The 23,717-nt window shown below is 41.2% G+C and overlaps 3 protein-coding genes across 3 annotated transcripts in view; 1 reads left to right on the forward strand and 2 right to left on the reverse strand.

The window, feature by feature from the left end:
- The first annotated feature begins 1,436 nt into the window (after positions 1-1,436).
- Positions 1,437-19,501, forward strand: LOC109472620 (solute carrier family 12 member 9-like). Its single transcript, XM_019772431.1, has 19 exons — positions 1,437-2,056; positions 3,318-3,452; positions 4,008-4,142; positions 5,029-5,175; positions 5,682-5,837; positions 6,683-6,790; positions 7,560-7,671; positions 8,513-8,670; positions 9,134-9,216; positions 9,583-9,707; positions 10,191-10,383; positions 11,077-11,178; positions 11,679-11,819; positions 12,129-12,237; positions 12,606-12,739; positions 13,238-13,326; positions 13,775-13,946; positions 17,888-18,055; positions 18,622-19,501. The coding sequence occupies exons 1-19, from the start codon at positions 1,768-1,770 to the stop codon at positions 18,865-18,867; spliced, it is 2,802 nt and encodes a 933-aa protein (XP_019627990.1). The 5' UTR covers positions 1,437-1,767; the 3' UTR covers positions 18,868-19,501.
- LOC109472647 (tripartite motif-containing protein 3-like) lies at positions 14,549-16,471 on the reverse strand. The gene is made up of 2 exons (XM_019772482.1): positions 16,385-16,471; positions 14,549-16,033 (listed from the first exon to the last, which is right to left on the reverse strand). Exons 1-2 carry the CDS (start codon positions 16,469-16,471, stop codon positions 14,669-14,671), a joined length of 1,452 nt encoding a protein of 483 aa, XP_019628041.1. The 3' UTR covers positions 14,549-14,668.
- A 2,212-nt stretch (positions 19,502-21,713) lies between the features above and the next one.
- Positions 21,714-23,717, reverse strand: part of LOC109472566 — a 5,984-nt gene continuing 3,980 nt past the window's right edge. Inside the window, exons 4-5 of the mRNA XM_019772351.1 lie at positions 23,173-23,323; positions 21,714-22,735 (exon numbers count right to left, since the gene is read on the reverse strand). Of these exons, the coding sequence (XP_019627910.1) occupies positions 21,714-22,735; positions 23,173-23,323 (1,173 nt within the window). The remainder of the gene's footprint in view (positions 22,736-23,172; positions 23,324-23,717) is intronic.

The following is a 23,717-nucleotide window of genomic DNA, read 5'->3' on the forward strand; positions in this document are numbered from 1 at the left end:
GACCTGGTAACAGGGGGAACTTGGGTGTGGGAGGACGGGACGCCACTCAGCTGGTCCAACTGGCTTTCTGGGCACCCTAATAATCATGACCCTAGAGATGATTGTGCTGCACTGCCATTTTTCCTTAACGGCAAGTGGTTTAGTGATCAGTGCCAACATCTGGTTTCGTTGAATTATATCTGTGAAGTGAGTGCTACTGTTTCCCCCTAGGCAAGCACAAAGTTGCAAACACTATAACGTCATAAAAGTTTGCAAATGTCGATTACAAATTGATTTACACTTACACACTTTCGTTGGTCAACTGTGTTGATGTGAGTATAACATTATTTTCAAGTTCCTGTTGAACTTCGAAGACATGAATGTTCTACTGCGTCTGTTAAATAAACGGTAAGCCGACCAAGCTATGACCTGGTACAAATCTACGAACATGTAAGATCAGTAAAAGTCGAACACTGAGGCATTTTCAAGAAACGGCTATAGCTCATGTAACTACATGTTGTACCCATGGCTTTAGTTGTCATATACATGCCGAACTGTAGTTAATAGAACTAAAACTCGACATCTATGTGTAACATTTGTGACACTATTTGATATGTTTTTTGTGCTACTTTTAAAGTGTGTTTGTTAATAAAAGTTAAGCGCTTGGCTCTTTCTTTCGGACATATTCAAGTTCCAGTTGAACTTCGAAGACATGAATGTTTATTGTGTGTTTGTGTGAAATAAACGGTAAGCCGACCACTATGACCTAGTACAAATGTACATGTAAGAGGAGCAAGAATTTAGTACATGTACCCGCTGGCTTTACTTGTGATATGCATGCTGCTGTGTAGTGAATAGATCGAAAATATGATCTATGTCACACTTGTGACACTACTCGATATGTTTATGTGCTACTTTTGAAGTGTGTTTGTTGAAAAGTAATAAAATGGTCCCAGCACTTGACTCTGTTTTTAACTTTATTTCTTTCGGACATAACCTACTGATGATTTGTAGCAACTTTTGCCGTAAATTAATATAAGCTGGATGCCCAGAACTACATTTTAGAAGCTCCCGTGGTCATAACCACGAAAATAACGTAACCCAAACTGGCCTATGACACAGGTACGAATATGACCGTAGTAACCCAAACTATGACATTTGCACACCTACGAATATGAAGTTAGTAACCCGTGAATAGGAAATAGTGCCGACATACGGTAAAAATACTCTCAAAGCAGAGGTTTGGGTTTTGGGTTATTTTGGCGTGTTTTAGACTTTCTTTATCGGGGTTTCTTTTTTTGCGTTGGATTTTTTTTCACCCAAAAAGAAGTCCAATGCAAAGAAGGAACCCTGATAAAAAAGCTAGAACACGCCAAAAATATTATTATCCAAAAACCCAAACATCTGCTTGGAGAGTAGGTAAGAAAGTGTTAGAGCTGGGTGGGAGCGGACGAAAGCCGCGAAACTGGTAAAAACATACAAGGTACTTAAGTATTATAATGGGTTCATTCACATTAACTAATCACAGCAAGGCATCTCGGTACCATGCCGTTTTGACGAGTTGAATCATGCGGTAATATTTGCATTTGCGCGCCGATACTGCTTCGAATGTGCGGCTGTTCAAAAAATTCACTCATCTTACGGTCGAATCGACTCTGTGCCGAATCGCGCGCTAGTTTCTGTCCCGCCGGGTCAAGTCAGGTGCAGGTCATGTGGTTGTTTCCAGTCCGGTTCGGTTCCTTGCAAGACGAAGACGTCTTTCCTTCTCCAAATTAGACCCTTCCCCGAATGACTGCCGTCTTTAGGTTGTTCTCAAGCGTCAAGCACCATGACTCAAGACATCTGAAGAAGTCTAACAAGACAGAGATGGCGGAACTCGAAGGAAACGCCGCTCCTAACGAGCGGACGCCGCTCGTGAACTACCGCCTCTCGCGGAGTCTGAGCTCCCCCGGGACCGCTTCTTTCGACAAAGAGCCGGCGCAACAAGAACCCGGCTCAAGGAAGCTGTCCACTTTCTTAGGCGTGGTGGTCCCCTGCACCCTGTCTATGTTCAGTGTCATTCTTTTTCTCCGTATGGGTGAGTAGAAAATTGACTTCCGTGTTGATTTATGACATTTCATAATCCCAGATGCACGATTGTTATGACTGCGAGGCCGGTCTTTGTTTACATTATAAAAAAAATTAACGGTATGACGTAATATTTGTTTGTGCGGACACAGGGCTAGAAATTTATTATTTGGGTGCACAACAAATTTTTTGGGTGCACCATATAAAATAAAATAAGTAGAATGTCAAAAAACTTAAATTACGTTCCATTTCCATTTAGATTTTTAGTATAATTTACAACAATGATTTTATTATTTTTCTGACACTTATGAAGTTATGTGTTAAGAATGTGCTGTATATACATGTAACTATACATTGTTACACAGTAAATGTTATACATAAACCCACGAAAATGTAAAAAATACTCTAGGTAAAAATATACGATTGATAGAGAAAAATGTGTTATTTGTTTGTTTTCGAAGATAATGATGAAAAAAAAATGAATTAAAGTAATATGTGGGTTGACTTCTCCGAGCTTTTCTAGCCTGGATCAGTTCACAGTCGAGTTACCAAGCACAAGTAATGACTAGACTGTTGAAATAACATTTGCATGACGTAACTTGTACCAACAGTAGAACAACTTGTAACGTGAGTCTCACATGTTTGTCCTGCTCTAGGGACAAATAAGAGATTGTTCACAAGGAACACACAGATTTAGACTAAGGGGCTCCCGTGTCTTCTGACACATGAGGCAGTAAGAATGTTCCAGCGAGTTTGGTCAATGGCCAGTCTCTAAACATCATTACATCAGGCCTCATAAATAAGGAAAAAAATGTTGTGTTCCCTTAAGCTTGCAGGGGTCCACTCAAAAAAGGCTAGGGTCGGCAGGTTTTTCTAAGGGTAGATCGGGAAACAGGAAACAAATTTTTTTTGGAAGGCCTCACGGGAAGTTCATATTTAAAGAACAGGAACAGGGATTTACAAAGAACAGGAAGGTGCTAATTTATGCCTACAATATTATAACTAAACTGTTCTCCAACCCAAAAGAATTTGATTCACCGAAATTTCCTACTGAATCTCTTTTAAGAGGTTCAGTGGGAAATTCCAGTGAATCAAAAAGCAGTCTTCCTCAGCTATCTGACCCAAGAGCTGTAGACATGTGAATTTTCCCTACATGTATAATGTCACACTGGGTCTGACTCTGAACTAACTTTATCCAGCCTATTCTGTGTATATAAAACATATTGTTACATGTTGTGTTTCAGTAGTGACTTTGAATTGGTTTCTTGCAGGTTTCTTAATTGGTCAGGCAGGACTCCTAGTGGGCATAGCTCAGTTCTTCCTGGCATACTGTATCATCGGTCTGACTATCCTGTCTGTCTGTGCCATCTCTACCAATGGAGCCATCGAGGGGGGAGGGGCATACTGTATCCTTACAGATTTTAAACTTTTTTTTAAAATCTGTGGCATGAAGACTAAGTAATTTCTTCAGGTAAATGAATTACTAAATAGCAAACTTCTTTATTCACAACCACTTGTTTAACAGGAGCCAATGTTTCTGTTATCTTCATCAGGACAATTATGTTAATAAATAAATCACATCATATATTTACCTTACTATTGTTGCAACAATATACATACAGGCCTTGGATATTGCTAAAATTTAAAATACACATATTTACAATGAATGTATAAAGCACTACTACTGGTACCATGTGTAATTAATTGTTAATTTTATGTTGGAATGGGCCCTTCTTAGATTCCCATTCTGATCTAAAAACTTGACCTGATTTGGGATTCAAATTTATCATCATGAGGTCTATTATGATAGACATGGTTGGTACATGTAGGTCATTGATAGGTACACTTGTGTACTTTTTAAGTAAGCTGCAGATATTGAATTTAGTCTTTTTGAAACACTGTACTCAATACCTCAGCTTCTTGCCCAGTTTCCTCCATGTGAGTTCCTTGATAATTACCAGTCATGATCAGCCGTACGTTAGGCCCAGAGTTTGGAGGCAGTGTTGGGGTTCTGTTCTACTTTGCCAACATTTTCTCCTCTGCCCTGTACACACTGGGTCTGGTGGAGGCTCTGCTGGGGAACTTTGGTGTGGAAGGTAAGTGGAAAATAGACACATCAAAATTCTATATTATTTCATAACTATCTACATACTACCAGCTGGATGGGGACAACTAACATAAGACAGAACTTGTAGTTTTCTCACACAGTAACTATTTATAACTCTTGCATTGCCTAATGTATCTAATTGTTTTATGACACCATATATGATGATTTACAGATAGTTCAGTGACTCGTGACCTATGACATGATGGTGACCTATGTTATGTATGATGGTGTACTGAGTGAGGGTCTTCATATATGCATGTATGGCTACTGTCTGTGCCCTTTAACCTGTAGGTCAGAGGTTAAAGGTGAATGATGTTTATCATGAAAGTTCATCTGTGTTGGTAGTAATCATAGTAAAACATTGATTGAACTTTATTTCAACACAAGGGTTTGGTCATTGATGATTGGTCATTAATTATCCTGATGAAGGCGACAGTGGTCGTCGAAAATTTGATCGCTCTGTAACCCTTGTGTTGGAATAAAGTTCAATGTTTTACTGTGAATGATGTTTATATTACAGACGGTTCCCTGGCCCAGTCCCTGCCCGCAGGTCGGTGGTGGTCCTTCCTGTACAGTATAATGTTCACACCCTTTAACCTGTAGTCCAGAGGTTAAAGGTAAATGATGTTTATATTACAGATGGTTCGCTGGCCCAGTCCCTGCCAGCGGGTCGGTGGTGGTCCTTCCTGTATGGTAATGTCCACACCCTTTAACCTGTAGGTCAGAGTTTAAAGTTGAATGATGTTTATATTATAGATGGTTCCCTGGCCCAGTCCCTGCCGGCGGGTCGGTGGTGGTCCTTCCTGTATGGTATAATGTCCACACCCTTTAACCTGTAGGTCAGAAGTGAAAGGTGAATGATGTTTATATTACAGATGGTTCCCTGGCCCAGTCCCTGCCGGCGGGTCGGTGGTGGTCCTTCCTGTACGGCACACTGTTCCTGCTTTTCAACCTGGTGGTATGTCTGGTCGGGGCACAGATGTTCGCACGGACGTCACTCGTCATCTTCTGTGTCGTGCAGGGTACGGTTTGTTTGTTCTATATAGTTCATGTATTGGCCACACCAAACCCTGGTTCTCTGACATTTAAGGATTCCGGGCTCCAATCTACAGTAACTAACCTTTTGAAAAGGATCACCGCTGTTTCCAAAGCAAAAGATATGAGTGCACCAATAAAAATCTAGGCTCACAACTACATAAGCAGGTAGATCATGATTGTATTGAACATTGATTTGGACATTGCACAAATATGGCATTTTTTTTGTACATAGAAATGCGTAGAGTGGAAGTACAATGTATCATGATCGGAAAGGAAGAAAGCAAGTATACAGTCATGACATGAGATCACATGACTGTTATGCTTTGCAGTCTTTGATATAGTCATCGTAATGCATGCAAGTTCTGTCAGGGGCTTTTTTGGTCACTAGGGCCACTAGGAGCTCACTTTGTGCAATACGTTATTGCCATACGTTATTGTACATTTTTGTTACCCAATACAGTCATTATAATTGTTGTTTGTCATCTTCTAGTTGCCATTGTGAGTGTGTTCATCAGTTTTGGGGTGGAGAACAAACCCATGAACATCAGCCTCATACACCACATACCAGATCACGGGAGCAATGATACCATCACCCAGGCCCTATACACCGGATTCAACGTGGAGACAGCCAGGCAAAACCTCTGGCGTAAGTCCTTAAAGATAATTAAGCAAAACATTAACTTAAGACTAAACTCACAAACAAACCATTGGCCACTTCTACACAGCACTGAACATGAAGACAGTAATTAAGACCTACTAGTAAAATGTTGAACTGCTTTATTCCAACACAATCTGTAATATACACAATTTACAGAGAGATTAAATTTTCAGCTACCACTGTCTCCTTCATCAGGATAAGTAATGACCAATCTCTCACAACGTGATCTCTCGAGAGTTACGGTTACAAATACGTGACCTTATTCACACAAGACTTTACTGATACGTGACGTGAGCAAATGATCAAAAGTGCCACTGAAAATTTGATCTCTCTGTAAATTGTGTGTTGGAATAAAGTTCAACGTTTTACTATGTTAACTACCTGTTAACACAGGTGAACTTTCAAGAGCAGTGAAAACATCTTGCATGAGCTCTTTAATCAATACAATGTATACATACCATATATTATGTAACTCAGTATTAAGAATGAAATAATGTATTTTTATTGATATACGTACTTAATCCTTTAGTTTTAGTCATTTGTAAAATTTGTAGCACTATAGTTGTATTCCCAGCTCAATCCAGTGTATGTGTAGCACACACTGTGAGACTGTAAAAGTTTTATGTGGGAAATAGGTAAACCAATCACTACTACTACCATTTCTAAGCAACTTAAATATCTAAGGGACCACCAAACTTAGCCCCATTGGCCATGTGGTCCTTTTGTAGAAATAATCATGGATTTGTATACTTTTTCACCATTTTGAACATGTACACATCTTGCAAACATAACAGTTTTAAAAAAAAGTGTTTGTTTTTGCCCCCCCTTCCCAGCGGAGTTTGGGACAGACTACAGCACGGGCACCATCATGAACTTTGCCACAGTGTTTGCCATCATGTTTAACGGCTGTACAGGCATCATGGCTGGAGCCAACATGTCAGGTAAACTAAAGCGTCGGTCACAACCCGCCGTGCGTGCTTTTTGTCCATACGTTTTACAGTAAGGAGGCCATATTCACACGTGCTGCTTACGTATGGTACGTACAGGGCATGTGTGTCGCCCGTACCCGCATGTACGGGTGGTGAATCCGCAGACCGTACGCAGAAAAAGTTTTACATGCACTTCTACAGCATGCCTGCGTGCTCCCAAATCTGTAGGATTATGTTCGGGGGCGGTTCTCCCCACTTACGGATCCCCTATGTTTGCCCAATGGCATGTTTTTGCCCGTAGTTGCACGTACGGCGGGTTGTGACCAACGCTTAACACATGGTCTGGTTTAGAATACCTTCAGAGCTTTAGTTTGAATGATTTATCTCTTAATAGTGCACACCCCAGTTCTTCTCTGACCGGGGTCCTTGGTGAAAAAGTGACAAAACGGTTTTGAGTGTTCAAGTTTGAGGTCACATTTTTCTTAAACTGCGGTGAAATGATATCAGATACCAACATGGTTGAAAAGTGTAACCTTTATTTGAACTGGAAAGCCCTGTCTGCCTTGGCCACTCTTCCCAGAGGTCCAGTTGTGGGGTCGGTTCACAGAAACATAGAAAAAAAATTAATTAATACAAAAATACATCAGGTTACCCCAGAAATTGGGAGTTCAAACCTCAGTAAAAACGTACTCAGAAAGTTAGCACTATATTGTAGCTCTGCAAAGTGTGACAACAATGTTGTAGCTCTGTAAAGCGTAACACGACAATTTTCTGCATACAGGTGATCTGAAAAACCCCAGCAGATCCATCCCTATCGGCACCATCGCTGCAGTGCTGGCTACCTTCGTGGTGTACCTGCTGCTCTGTATATTTGTGGCCTTCACATGCCAAAGGTAAGAACTCCACGTTTCAGCTTAAAAATTCTTGCTCTAAATATTTAGACAACCATTTTGCTTAGCTTTGGGTTTATGATTTAAGGATGTTAAACTTCATTTTAAGTCTACCAACACTGGAATAAAAGGGGACTTTATCCCAAATTTGGGAAGAAGTTCAATTCGGGGTATGTCCCAATTCATTCAAGTGTTGGCCTTGAAAAGTTCACTCCATAATGTCTGTTACCAACACAATATAAACTTAAGTGCTGAAATTGATGAGGCCACGGGTTCAATTCCCTGAGTAAGGCACTTAACATGTCTTTTTTTATTACTTCACCCAGGTGTAAAATGGGTATACCAGACTTCAGTTGTGAGGTAAAAGTCTTTGGAAGAGAGGGATGGGCTCTGCCTTTGAATACCGAATACTAGACACAGTGGATTGGTTTAGAGCCACTGCCCATACGGCCTGAAAAAGACTTAGGGATTACCTTTACCTAATTCATAATTTAACTCTGACTGGTGCAATTGCTCATTTGGTAGAGTGCTCGCTTTGTAACCGGGAGGTCGTGAGTTCAAACCCCGGCCGGGTCATACTTTATGACTTTAAAAATGATACACACTTCTATCTCTGCTTAGCACTCAACACATATGAGAAAGAGTATCGGAAGGTCAAACACACAGCACTACCAGTGGACTAGCCCCTTGCTGTAGTGCCCTGCACAACTGTGTGTCGCCCAAGGGCTACAGAAATGGATATTGGCACTACCCTACGCTCTGCATAAGGGCATGGGAGACCTTTCTTTCTAATTCATAATTTGCCTCTTACGAGTGCTGAACTGAGTCCTCTTTCCTTCCACAGAGAGCTGCTGCAGAATAACTACATGGTTCTACAGTATATCAACATGTGGGCACCCTTACCTGTGATAGGTCTGTACTCAGCCACTCTGTCTGCTGCTCTCAGCTGTCTCATCGGTGCTTCCAGGATCCTGGAGGCCTTGTCTAGGGACAAGCTCTTCGGTAGGTGACAAAAAAATAATGGTGTGGCATCAGATAGTTTGTTTCATGTTCACAGATGTCGTGAACATGTGAGAATCATGTGAACATCATGTGAACACCATGTGATATTGTGAACATCAAGTGAAAACCATATGTGATATTGTGAACATCATGTGAACACCTTGTGATATTGTGAACATCATGTGAACATCATGTGATATTGTGAACATCATGTGAACACTATATGATATTGTGAACATCATGTGAACACTGTGATATTGTGAACATCATGTGAACACCATGTGATATTGTGAACATCTTGTGAACACCATGCGATATTGTGAACATCATGTGAACACCAAGCGATATTGTGAACATCATGTGAACACCAAGCGATATTGTGAACATCATGTGAACACCATGTGACATTGTGAACATCATGTGAACACCATGTGACATTGTGAACATCATGTGATTGTTGCAGGAGGTGTCCTTCGTCTGCTGACCATCACCAATCGCAGTGGGAATCCATACGTGGCTGTGTTTGTCTCCTGGTTCCTGGTGCAGGTAAATTAGCAGAACTATTTCACACTGCGTCCGTCTTTCTGTCGTTTGACAGAATTTTGCCACTGCATGGCTTACAAATTTTGCTTAACCCGTCATCTTTGATGGACAAAAATTGGCGTGTAATGATATGGAAAGAGATGTCTTGAAACTTGCCCCTCAAAATGCAGAAAATGGCGTTTCAGGAAGTCAAGACTTCTACATTTTCCTGGGGAGCAAGACCAAGGACTCCCCTAGGGCTGTCGTGCCTTTTACACTGAGTAGAAGGCTGACTACAACATTGCTTAATTGTGAACCTTATAGTGTTAAAGGTTCCGGGTTTAGATGTTATGTTTTTCAGCGTACTAACAGCCGTTCTGTCCCCTGCAGCTGATCCTGTTGATACAGCAGGTGAATGCCCTGGCCCCCATCGTGTCTCTCCTCTTCATCCTGTGTTACGCTGCCGTGAACATCGCCTGTCTGGCACTGGAGTGGGCATCCGCTCCCAACTTCAGGTGGGCCATGTCGTCTTGTTTGGTCTTTTATTATAAGTTTTGTAATAAGTTTTATGACACACTTGGTATGTATATGGTACTTATGGTACTTTGTTTATTCCTTGTTTATTTGTTTGCTTGTTTAGACCAATGTTTGTTTGATCTAAACTTTATTGCTTGTTTGTTTTTGTTTGTTTAGACCAATGTTTACTTCACCTATCAAACTTTATTGTTTCTTTGTTTAGACTTCACATTGCATACTTACCTGCTGTTTGTTCACTGTTTGTTTGATCTAAACTTTATTGCTTGTTTGATTTTGTTTGTTTACACCAATGTTTATTTCACCTATCAAACTTTATTGTTTCTTTGTTTAGACTTCACATTGCACACTTACCTGCTGTTTGTTTACTGTTTGCTTGTTCAGACCAATGTTTAAGTACTTCACCTTGCACACTTACCTGCTGTTTGTTAATTGCTTGTTTGTTTGTTTGTTTGTTTGTTTAGACCAATGTTTAAGTACTTCACCTGGCACACCTGTCTGCTGGGAGCCGTCAGCTGTCTGGTGATGATGTTCCTGATCGACCCGATGTACGCGGCCATCGCTATCGCCTGCGTGGCGGTCCTCGTCCTGGTGATCCACTACATGTCACCTGACTCCTCCTGGGGCTCCATCACACAGGCCCTCATCTTCCACCAGGTCTGTATCATGTGACTGTCATGTGAACATCATGTGACTGTCATGTGAACATCATGTGCCCGTCATGTGAACATCATGTGACTGTCATGTGAACATCATGTGACTGTGATGTGAACATCATGTGACTGTGATGTGAACATCGTGTGACTGTCATGTGAACATCATGTGAACATCGTGTGACATGTGAACATCATGTGACTGTCATGTGAACATCATGTGACCATCATGTGAACATCATGTGACCGTCATGTGAACATCATGTGACCGTCATGTGAACATCATGTGCCTGTCATGTGAACATTATGTGACTGTCATGTGAACATCATGTGACTGGCATGTGAACATCATGTGAAGATCATGTGACTGTCATGTGAACATCATTTGACCGTTATGTGAACATCATATGACTGTCATGTGAACATCGTATGACTGTCATGTGAACATCATGTGACTGTCATGTGAACATCATGTGACTGGCATGTGAACATCATGTTCCCGTCATGTGCACATCACTTTGACCAGTATGTGAATGTGATGTTTCTTCCCTTATGTCAATCAATACCTCTTACTGTCAGATATTTGAAAGTGACCATGAAAAGAAGTTGTGGTGGTCTCAGATGCTATATGCTTGAGGCAGTCATCATGTGAATACCAATTGTGTTTATCATGTTCCTGTCATGTGTTTACCCATAGGTCCGTAAGTACCTGCTCCTGCTGGACATCAGAAAGGACCACATCAAGTACTGGCGGCCGCAGATGCTGCTGCTGGTCAACAACCCACGATCCTGCTGCCAGGTGAATATCATCATTGTGATTTACATGTCAACTATTGTGGGGTGGAGCTCATTGCCACCAAGTACAGCAGGGGCACCATCACTAGATAGCTTTAAACAACTCTTACAGTTAGAATTGTGCAAAGGTTGTGTGTGATGGGTCTTTCAGTATAATATTAACCAACAGTTGCTGCTGCAAAGTGTGCCTGAAAAGCTGACCAGTGTGTTATACAAATGAAATTTTTCAACACAACAAATGGCAAGATGGTCTGAAAGCCTGCTTCAGTCCTTTCCCTGTCACTTGGTAAGAGTATGAACACCATGTGAGCATCACGTGAACACCATGTGACTACAATGTGAACACCATGTGACTACAATGTGAACACCATGTGACTACAATGTGAACACCATGTGACTATCATGTGAACACCACGTGTCTATCATGTGAACACGATGTGACTATCATGTGAACACCATGTGACTATCATGTGACCACCATGTAAATGTTGTGTCCCTGCCAAGATCATCTCCTTCACCAATGACCTGAAGAAGGGTGGGCTGTTTGTGGTGGGTCATGTGGAGGTCGGCAGTCTGTGTGAGCAGCCGTACGACCCCATGCAGCGCCAGACAACCTTCTGGATGGACCTGGTCGACAACCTAAAGGTTTGTTTAAGGATACTTAATGTATACGTACAGTTTTGCAATTAATTTATAAAGAATCTAAATGCTATGTTTGCTGATATTATGAAACTTATTAGTCGAATAGTATGTCATGTGACTATCATGTGAATAGCATGTGAAAATCATGTTTGGCAGGTGATGATCATGTGACTTTCAAGTAAACAGCATGTGACTATCATGTGAACAGCATGTGACTATCATGTGAACAGCATGTGACAATCATGTGAACAGCATGTGCCTATCATGTGAACAGCATGTGACAGTCATGGGAATATGATCTGCCAACCCCAGGTGAAAGCGTTTGTGGAGCTGACCCTGTGCCCCACAGTGCAGCTGGGAGTGGAAAACCTGATGAGAATATCAGGACTGGGAGGCATGAAACCAAACACTGTCATGATGGGTAGGATGTCACATCTTTATTACGTTTGAACATCATGTGAAAATTATTGTCATTGCCTTGAGTATGTGTCAATTCTGGGAGAGAGCTTTTAAGTAACAATGGGTTAGATGTATCATCTTTTGATTGAAAGCTTCTTCACGCCAATGTTAGAGGCAGCACACTGGCAAGTTTGATGGACGTTTTCAAGAATATGGAAAAAAGGCTGTAAACAGATAAAGAGAACTGGCTGCCTTAACATTTTGTTTGTTTGTTTGTTTGTTTTGCATAACTAGTGAACTGCCTTTTTAGGCTTAACACATCAGTTTTGTACATTATTGTTTTGTTGATGATTGACAGCCTCCCATGTACATCTACTGTTTGTTTATCAGGTTTCTATGACAACTGTGCTCAGGAGGACACCTTCGTGTCGATGGAGGTCTTTAAGGAGCCGAAGGAGAGGCGGGTACAGTTTGCTGACGAGGAGTACGGCAAGATGGGGGAGGCATTTCCTCCACTGAGAAAGGTTGGATGGAATCCTTTCATTCCATAGAACTCGATCAGTGATACAAATGTAAATTATTTAAGTGTCAGATAGTTTTAAAAATTTACTCACTTTAAGCAAAACTTGTGATTCCGCTTTGTGTTTTTTTTACCTAGTATAAACCTTTACTTCTGAGAGTGCATGAGTAACTGCAATGGCTTTCTTCTGTATGTTGTGTGGTCTCCTGATGTAAGAAAACCAGTGGCTGTCTTTTTGATTTCATAGGCTAAAGTGTGTACATCTCATAGAGTACTACGCATGTATTTGGGATGGTAGTATCTAAATACTCACTCTCACTCGCTCACTCACTCACTCACTCACTCACTCACTCACTCACTCACTCACTCACTCACTCACTCACTCACTCACTCACTCACTCACTCACTCACTCACTCAAACAGACCTATACAAACATATATAGTATTATATACTGATTATTGATGCCGGTATGTTTAGAATCACAGTTTGTCGTTCTTCCAGTTGCAGGATGAGAAAGTGCTGAACCTGTCGGAGTACGTGGCCATCATCAGTGATGCCATCAAACTCACCAAGAACGTCTGCCTGCTGAGGTATGTTACTCTTTCATTTGCAAGATAATCAAAGTTTAATCAGTCTAGATTTTACTAGAAGTACTAGAACTTAGTTTTTAGTACTTATAGATACAGTTAGTAGCATGGACTATGTACTGGCCACTAATTTGTGGGAGTGACCATTACATCATACAAGATAATTTGTAACCCTAGTGTCACATTATTGTTATGTCACAGAAGCCACCTATTGTACAGCAAATCACAAAGTATGGGGGGGGGGTACTGTAAATCAACTGATTTTTGAAGTAGGAGGGGCAAGGAGATTATCTTTAATGTTTTGCGGTCAAAATAATTCTGTAGTACAGTAAAAATACACAACCAATGTCACTGCATAAATCTCGATAATAAAACTACTGCAAACATTTCAAGATATCGAGTGTTATGAGCCTGAACAAACTGCATGAATGATAAGTTATTCCACATACAGGTACTTCCACCAGATGGATCGTGCTGACCTGTTCTCCTGGAAGCAGACCAAGTACATCGATGTCTGGCCTGTCAACATGATGAAACCGGAGATGGCCAGCTACTTTGACGTGACGTGTTTCTTCCTGCTGCAGCTGGCCTGTATTCTCAACATGGTGCCGCATTGGAGAAAGGTACGTGGGGGACTGCCAGGAAGTTAAAATTCTCCAAATAATGATAGGAGTACTCACCTACATACTTAGCCCCTCCAGCAGTTGTTAGGGGGACAGTTGTCTATAGTTGTTTATGGAGAATTGCTAGCCTGGGTGCCATCCGAATTTGTAACGGCTCCCCCGAAAAAATCGGGGGAGCCGTTGCAAATTCGGATGGTACCCAGGCTAGAGAATTGCCTCCAGAATTGCCTTAATATATTTGTACATTGAAGTGTTACCACTTGCTCTTCTATGTCAATTTGCCCTTTATTTACAATGACGATGACATTGAATACGGCATATTCATGCCCAATTGGGGCTAAATGCAGTAAGTTAATAGGTACAAATAAGTAATAGGGAAACTATCCTATATTTTTCTATTATTTTACAAGCTTCTTTGCTCATCTTGAGACATCTGTACACATGTATAAGGCAGTTTTTTCATTACATCGTATACGTAGTTAACTGATGATATTATTCATAAGTACATTTTAACATTCCTTTGTTTCTTTAGTGTGTTTTAAGGGGCCTTTAGCCTGGGATCTACGGCAAGTTTTTAAAAGAATTCTTTTGCAATCAGCTCTTCAAAGCAACAGAATTCAGCTTTGAAAAACTGAATATAGCAGCAAGCTTTAGACAACAACAAAGTTTGTAAACTGATATTCTTTCAGATTGGTTAAGTTTGATTACCACCACACTTAGATTCAAAAGTTCTGAAATATGCTGACTTTGTTGTCATAATAGTCAGTTATTACTATCTGTCCCTGTGTTGCCATGGCAACAGCTCTTGGCCCTTTCATATCTGTAGTGATGTGCTTGAGGAATTTTCCTGTCTTGTCAAACATCTCCACACGGCTGTTTCTCATGTCTGCCACGATGATGTTTGCTGCCCTGTCTATACAGATGCCTCTGGGACTGTTCAGCTGACCGGTACCACTTCCCTCACCTCCAAACTGGAACAAAAACTGTCCGTCCTCATTGTACACATAGACACAGTTATTGCCCCAATCTGACACAAGAATGTTCCCCTCCCCATCCACAGTGATGTACTGTGGGTGCTCCATTCCCTGCTGCCGACCCACAGTTCCCACAAGTGTTCCATCTGGCCTGAACACCTGCACTTCACCTTGTGGGCACCAGTCTCCAGTGGTATGTGTGATGAGGATGTGGTTCCTTGTTGTGTCCACGGCAACTCCCCTCACCCACCCTGACGTCTGTAGATCAAACTTTCTCAACACCCTGCCCTGTTTGCTGTACTGCACAGCAAAGTCAGAGTTTAATGTACCCCCCACCACCCACAGGTTTCCCTTCCCGTCCATGGCCACATCATTTGGGCCCATTTTCTGTTCCTCTGACACGACTGTTGGGAACTGGCCAATAAACGTTCCCTGCAGGGTGAAGCCTTGGATCCTCTGGTTCCGATAGTCTGCTACAATGACCACCCCTTCATCTGACACTGTAACACTGCATGGATCCATGAACTGTCCTGTTTCTGATCCCTCTCCACCGAATGTCATCTTCTGAGGCTGATGACCTGTGCCCCTTGCTGCATATTCAATACTAGATGCAGGTGCTGCTAGGATTGGTGCAGATGGGAGAGACTGGGCCATCACATGTCCCAGTACTGGCACAGGGGTGTCTGTTGGCTGAAAGACAGCAGGCTGGGTTTGTACAGGAGTTGGTGTGGCTTTTTGTCTGTACTTTCCCACCACGTCTTTCAAAGTGGTTTGCAGAATGAAAAACTCCTCCAATCCCTGCTGCAGTTCTTGTTCTGCTTGATCACAGGCAGCAGACAGTTCATTGATATCTGCCAACACTGTCTCCCTTTCAATCTGTATTCTGAGCAAGTTTTTGGTGTGGTTTTCGTCTAATTCAGCCAAGAGGTGGTCTCTTCGCTTTATGAGTTTCTCTACCATTTGGTTGTAGGCCTGAATGATGCTGCTGTCTGTCTGCTTCTTCTTTTCATCCAAGTTTTTCTCTTCTTCCCTCAGACTTCTAAGGAAGCTTAAGTAACTTTCCATGATGTTTCTTCCCTCATTGATCAAGGGCTGGATTGTTAAACTTGTTTCCTCTGTAGCTTTTTTTATGGATGTTGTGCGATGATCATTATGACCCATTTCTAAGCACTGATCGCAAACTCGTACCTGGCATTGTGTACAGTACACTTTGAACTCTTCAGAGGGGTGAAAGCTGCACCTGTTTCCAGACTGGGGTTGTTCTGTTGTTTCCCCTGACAATTGCCGTTTGAGTCTCTCACACATATTGGCTATGATGTGACCATCTGGCAAACCTGTGACCCCTTGATGTGGCAGCCTGCTCTGCCGACGACAGATTGGGCACTGGAAAGTTTCTTTCCTCCCTGTATGGCCCCATGCTCCCTGTAGACAGACCTGACAGAAGATATGTCCACAAAGCAATACCTTGGGCCTGGTGAACAGCTCCAGGCAGATGCCACAAGTCAGTTCTGTCTTGAATTGTGTCCTCAAATTTGATGGTGCAGTCGCCATTTTGCTGTGCTTTTCAAACCTCTGGCGTCTGAGCCATCTAGAGTTACCGTTCTGCTCCTCACCTGAATGGCATTTGTTTTCAGGGGTTTTGTTGACTCTGGTCTGACTGATTGATATGCAAATAAGTGAGGTCATTTTTTGAAAGTCCAAGTCAAGGATAAGTCAAGACAAGGATGATGCAAATTAGTCAAATATGGAGCTTGAAATATCTGGGTTGTACAATTACTGTGCTGTTTTTGTAAATACAATGATATTTGATATTTTGTATACTGTAAGTTCAGTTATGATCGCAGGGGATAAATTTCGCGTTAGGAAAGGAAAGAATTATTTTGCGATGTTTAAAGTTCACGGTTGAAACAATACCTAAGCACGGGAGTACATTTACAGTGGCGTCAGTGCCTTTACACTTGGTTGAAATATGCCTCTTATTGTGGCATTGTATTATATATACAGTATATTGTATGGTACACAATTTTGGCCTGTATGCCGCTATCGATGCATGTCTTCCACTTTTGTCTAAATGTCTCATTTGAAATGCAGGACAGCGCAGTTCTTGTTGTGGAAACATCGGAGAAGAAGGATCAAACAGCGTGTTTATAGTAAAGCAAGTGCATTGTGTAATTTCATCTGGGTTTACCAGTAAACAAACGTCCGTGCCAGGTGTGCATTCCACTGCCACCATCGCAGCCGGTATAAACAATGACAATGATGTTCACTAGTATTTGCACATTCATGCCCATGAGGGCTAGGCGCCAAAAGACTGGTTTTCCAGCTGTTGTACTTCATAAAACAGATCACATTCGCGATCTCATGACTTCGCGATGGAGTGGTCATCGTGAATACCGCGAAAATAAAACCACCACGATCATTTCAAGATTTACAGTATATGATATTTGACATTTTGTCAATATCAATGCCATTCAGGCAACATTGTATGCCATGTTTGTCTGTTACGTTTGGTATCCTAATAAAGAATTGAAAGAAATTAAAATAGGTCCTTATGTTGTAGAACAGCTTAGCTGAAATGTAGTCTGTCATTGCGGCTTGGTTCAAGTGCCCGAGACTACTACCCGTAGCCCCCCTTCCCTGTTGAGGGTGGGGTTGTACATTCTTTCATATATTGCCTCTCTAACTCCTTGTTCCCACCAGCATGTTTTGCGGTCCAAGATATCCGTGGACTCAAGTTTGAAAAAGTGTCCCTGGTTGTGTTGTAGGTGATTGAAAATGGCTGAGGAGTAGCTGCCAGATTCTTCTATAATTTCTTTCTGAACAATTACAACGTGTGAACTGTGTTTTATAATCTCCTTTGGATTGAACAGTACTAAGACTTAGTCTTCCAAAATGGTTCCTACAAGGTTCGTTTTAGACTTGTCCGTGTATTTTTATAGTTAGTGTGACATTTGTGTTTTTTTCCAGGTGACGCGTCTGCGTGTATTCCTGTGTGTGGAGGGAGGGGATAACAACGAGCCAGGCACCAGACGGAGAGAGGCCAAGCTTAAAGAACTTCTCACACAGCTTCGCATTCAGGCCGACATCAACATCATCAACTGGGAACATGTCATCTGTCTGCGGGGCCATCCGGAGGTACGTTATGACTATGAGGATAGATTTTGATTAAAATTGTAACATTTCATGCAATACACGTGGGACACAGGCAGCTGTTGCTGGCATTGTGTCCCACACATAAAACAAATACAGGACAGTCAGACAATACTCATTTTCACTTGAGTTAAGCAAGGAAAGTTGTGTAAAGTGCCTTTCCCAAGGACACAAGATCGGTGGCATGTCAGGACTCGAACCCAGAACCTCTTGGTTCTGAGTCAGGCACACGACCCCATGATAGATTGTAGCAGCAGAACACTGTGGTTCTGCTGCTACAATTTTAAAGCAGGCATTTTAAAGGGGCATTATGTAACATTTTGCACCAAAAATTGAAATATTTTATCTAAAAAAATATTTGATTGAAATTTACTTCCACATTTCATGGTTGGCACTACAAGGCCCACAAGCGGTTACACCCATTTTTTGGTACCACCACAAAATAACATTTTTGGCACCACCACAAAATACCAAGCTCTTAAATAAACATGGCCGACATAGTAAAGATTTGGGTACACATGTAATGACCTTGACCCTGTTCTCTCCTGCAGGGAGCCGCCCTCACGGACGAGGCGCCTGTTGCCATGGCGATTACAGAGGAGTACCTACGCGCGATGAACGAGCTCATCAAGCAGCAGTCCCAGAACACGGCCGTCAACTTCCTCTACCTGACCCGCCCACCGGTCGACACCAGTCGCTACCCAGAATACCTTAGCAGATATGACCTTTTGACCCATGACCTCCCTCCCACGGTTCTTGTCCATGGGCTGAGTGCAGTGACCAGTACTGACCTGTGATGACCTCTTGCCTATGACTTTCTTGCCCACAACCATCTTTCTTCTTTTTTTGTTTTTTTTTTGTTCACAGACTTAAACAGTACTGACCATAGATGATCCTATAAATTATGACAGGCTATCAAATCAGCAGTTGGAAAAATGAAAACTCTGTTTAGACCCTAAATTCCTTTTATTTTCAACTTAATGCTCACAACCTTTTCTGGTGGTTCCTCCCTTTCTCCTTTTCTAATATCTTTTCCATCTCACATACATGTATGTATTGGGGATTTCCTCAACATATAATAGTCTTGTGACTTATTCTAATCTGTAAGGAAAACCACAATTTCTCCAACTGCTCTCCTCACAAATGAAATGTAATCCTAAGGACTTGTAGGACACTTTTCAAGGTCATTTAGTATTTTCAAGTTCGTCTAGGGACCTAGTGGTGCTGTTACTATAATTGTAGTTTTCTTCTATTCAGTGAATCAGTCACTTTGTAACTTACAAGCCACTTTAATATCTCTTTACAATGATACAAGGAAATTTTGAGCATTTATGTCATAATGATGTCACTGTTTGGTGTGTCGGTGCTTGTGAATGGGCACTTTAATTTGGACGGCATCAACCTTTTCCTATTACAGGTACTTAATGTGTACTTACACTTTCGTATTATTGTCAGTTTTATATTGCATTGAGTTATAAATGCATATTGGTATTTCTGAACTTTGATAACTTATGCATTGTAATAAATATAGTTTTAGAAGTGCAATGTATTGAGCAGGTTTGACTTCTGTTGCTTATGAATCTTATATTTCATACATTTTGTGTTGCTCTATAATGACCATATTAATATGGTCGATCGATGATGATGATTCTGAAAATAGTTTCATCAGGTTGGTAAAGTATAGGATATAGGATACAGGAATTTTCTAATTCTTTTACACAACCAAAATTCTTAACCTAAGTTAAGCTGGTGTGTAACGCCGAAAGGTGGCTATACCGGCTATACAGATACAGATACAGACACCGAAACGTGAGCACTTACATTGTAGGTGAGAAATCTGGTTGAGTAAAAGAAGACTCTTGTATCCAATGATGATGATGATGTGTTTCCTTCTGGTACCACTGATGAGTTTAACCTTTGGCATGCTAAGGTGGCCATTTGGTACAACATTCAGATTGGTTATGGGTTACTCAGAAGGTTAAGTTCATAAGAGGATACAAAGATGATATAAGATGTATAGAAATGTAACCATTTCTCCTCTGCGTTTACTGTACCTAATCTAGGAGGCAAATGTAACAAGTCTATTTTTCTAGTAATTGCTTACATACTAGTAGAGATAGAAATGTAATTTGATGTTGAGCAGTTTATTACATGTACTCAGGGCCTAATGTATGCTGCATAAGTGCTTAATAGATTATGAGCGAATAGAAATTACGTGTTGTAAATGAATTGGGGTTAAGAGCGCACCCATCATTCATTACTGATGTAACTAGCAATGTCCACTGTTGCAGTGCCTGACAGAATTCACAGAGAATGTTTCATTTAATGAAATTTGTGCAGGCACTTGGGTGTCACAAAACAGCCACCTACAGTCACTGAGAGTGACTATATGGTCAGAATGTTAGCCTGGGTGCCAGACCCACCCACAGCACACTAGGCTCAAAGTTATTCAGTGTGCACAATGGATAGCATTGAGCTTTGTGTGCTGTGGGTGGGTCTGGCACCCAAGCTATCAGAATGTTGGCCATGCCTATAGTTTTGGAAATGATAGAAAAAGCTGTGCATCCACCAGTTTATGCATTGATGCATGGTCGAAGTAAAGTGGCCTTAAGTTTTAGTTGTCAGCAGATAAATTATTGTTATTAGGTACATTATTGTTATTATGGGACACAGCATATCATATCCACTACTGATTCTGTGGGCCAAGAAGCTAAAACGGCAATTTTCATGATGGCATCGGAAAGAAGCTTTTGGTAGGAACTTCAAGGAACTTAGAAAGTGCTTATTTTACAGGAATATCAACTACACATGTAGTACACAAAATTATCACTGAGTAAATCTGCTATAGCTGAATATGCCTACAGTGTGCTGCTACATGTACATGTATGTACGTTATATATAATATGTTATGTTAGAGAAAAGAGGGACCAAAATTATGTCAACTTTGAGTAGTGTTTGTCTCCAAGAAATGATAAACAATGATGCGATATACAAATTATGATTCGTTTTATATACATGTATTACCATATTTGACGTTTGTCTTATAGTGTAATTAGAAACATTCGGTCTTGCCAACATTTCTGAAGAAAAAAATAAGTAAATAACAGTTACATACATAAACTTCAAACTTGGAAGAAATAAAAAGTGATGCAAATATGAGTCCTGCTTCGTTAATTTTGACAGATTATTTTTTTTTATTGTAGGTAGGTTTTGGACTTTAAGGTAACTTTCATTCTATATATGACAAAATTTACAAAAGGTCTAAAAAAGATGGGGAAAAAAGTCTTGTGAGAGTGGTTGATGTCCACAAACTAATAATGCTCATTTACGTAATATTACGTACATGTAATCTCCAAACAGATTGATACCAACAAATTGGTAGTGCTTCAACCGGCCTTATTCCTTACAAGTTACATGTATGTCTTGTGTATATTAAAGTTGATACAATTGAGGGAAGATACGCATGTAATTGTAGCACCACCTCTATGTAAGTGTCAAGACAGCCGTCAACTTAAGTTGCTACTAGAAACTTAATTGCGAAACAACATTGCACACTTACTCAAGTATTTACAATCAATGTGTTGTATGTTCTAATAGTCAGTCAATCTTGTATACAAAACATCGATATCACTTATAACGCATGTTAGCCAAGCACCAACAGCTTGATGTTTATCTTCAACTGTCTGTTCGATATGACTACTCCTGATGTTAGTTTAGTTTCAACTTGTTGCCATGTAGTGTCCAGTCCCCGTGTACTACCTTGTTTATTACTAGAGCCATCATATACAAGCTGAGAGGCACTGTTTCTCATTCTCATTTGTCCTGCAAGTGTGTGGACAGCGTCTCGTACCTGTTGCGCCGCCATGCGGAAAGACGCGGCCCTGCACGTGATGGGCCACATGCTGACATACTCTAGTTGTGTCATGTTCGCAAACGCCTTTGCCAGCGCAGAGAGACTGAGCGCCAGCTCGTTTTCATCCAAGTAGAGTTTCTTTAGCTGTTGCAGGTGAACCAGCCTGTTGGCCACGGCTCGTCCTCCTACGTTTGTTATTGAGTTCTTGGCAATGTTCAATTGCTGGAGCTGTTTCAGGTGAGGAAAGGTCTCTGCAATTGCTTCCACCCCTTCATCTCCTATCTCATTATACCTCAGAACTAAATCTGTCAGCGTATCCAGTACGTGTAGCTGTCCAGCCAGTACTGTCGCTGCGTCAGCAGAAATTCTGCAGTTGACAAGATAGAGCTCTGCAATTCCTCTCAGATACGGGAAAAGTTGGACCAAGGCCTCAACGTCAGTGTCCAACAATACATGCCTGCTTAGTGACAGCAACTTGTTGCCATTTTTCGGAAGTCCTTCCATCTTGTTTGCCTCTGCCTCCAACGCGTTCAAAATGGAAGAAAAGACCTCGCTATATGCGGATAGACCATGTGACTCCATGAACTTACTTGTAATGCCGTGTTCTATTGCGTAGCCTATGGCCTTATCCAAGGTGTGTGGGAGTTTATTGTGAATTTTCCAGTACCGACACACAATGGGCCAGAATAACCTGTCTTCTAGCAGGGCCATCACAATCTCGTTGTCCGGGTAACTTTCTTCCAAACCCGCGGCGGTGTCATTGTTCTGTTGGAAGTACGCTCTGATGTAGAGGGTCCACTCCCTCCACCGATCTGTGAGAAATACAAGAAACACGAACTGTCTTTCATTAATTTTTAGAGCTCTGAAGCTGTAGTAGACTTCAACTTAGTTTGCTTTCGAATGTGATAGCGACAATTCTTTTTAGCTGCTTTTAACGCAACATGTCTGTACACTCGTAACATGTTTGATTGTTTCGATATAACGTAAATAATCATTTCAATATAACTATGACCAGGTTTCATGTTGACATGCATAAACATATGTAACATTGCAATAAATCTGAATCTGAAATAATGGACATTAGGTTCTGTATCTTTACAGCCGATATAATTTCTATAACCACTCCTCGGCGAAACACATACCTACACCAGCTAAACTACAAATACCAAAGTACAGAATCAGACTATCACTACGTAGTATACGGTACCTTGTCTCAGTACTGAATGAACAGAAAACTATGGCTACTTACCTGTCTCAACTGTCGTCTCAGAAGTAGCTTGTGACGTCACAGGCAGATATGCAGATGCTGTGGAGGTCGCAGGCAGATGTGCAGCTGTTGTGGAGGTCACAGGCAGATGGGCAGATGTTATGGAGGTTGTTGGAAGTGATGTGTGGTTCAGCTGTAATAAGAAAAAAAAACAGACGTATATAAGCAATATCATACCATAGTAATATGAACAAAAACCACACACCTGAAGTGCATACGTACATGTAGACTTAGTTACGCTGTTTGATTACAAACCTCGTAAAGAAATGCTTATAAGAAATGTGTGCCAATGCATTATTGAAAGAAAAAGATAAGAAAATGATGAGGCATATAGCCGTGTTTCCTTTTATGGTCCTAAAATTGGAGTCAGTTTACATTTTAACTAGCCAAATAAAGCGATGCAAACACAGCTGAAATGCGCCAATATACAGGAATGGTATTTGGAATTGAACAGAAACGTTAGGTCAGGTTCTGATTTGCTTGGTCCAATGTACCGTCCGAGTTCGGTTTTTTTTTTTTTTTTTTTG

Source organism: Branchiostoma belcheri, unplaced genomic scaffold (genome assembly GCF_001625305.1).
Source record: "Branchiostoma belcheri isolate BF01 breed outbred unplaced genomic scaffold, Haploidv18h27 scaffold28, whole genome shotgun sequence".
Taxonomy (NCBI): Eukaryota; Metazoa; Chordata; class Leptocardii; order Amphioxiformes; family Branchiostomatidae; genus Branchiostoma; species Branchiostoma belcheri.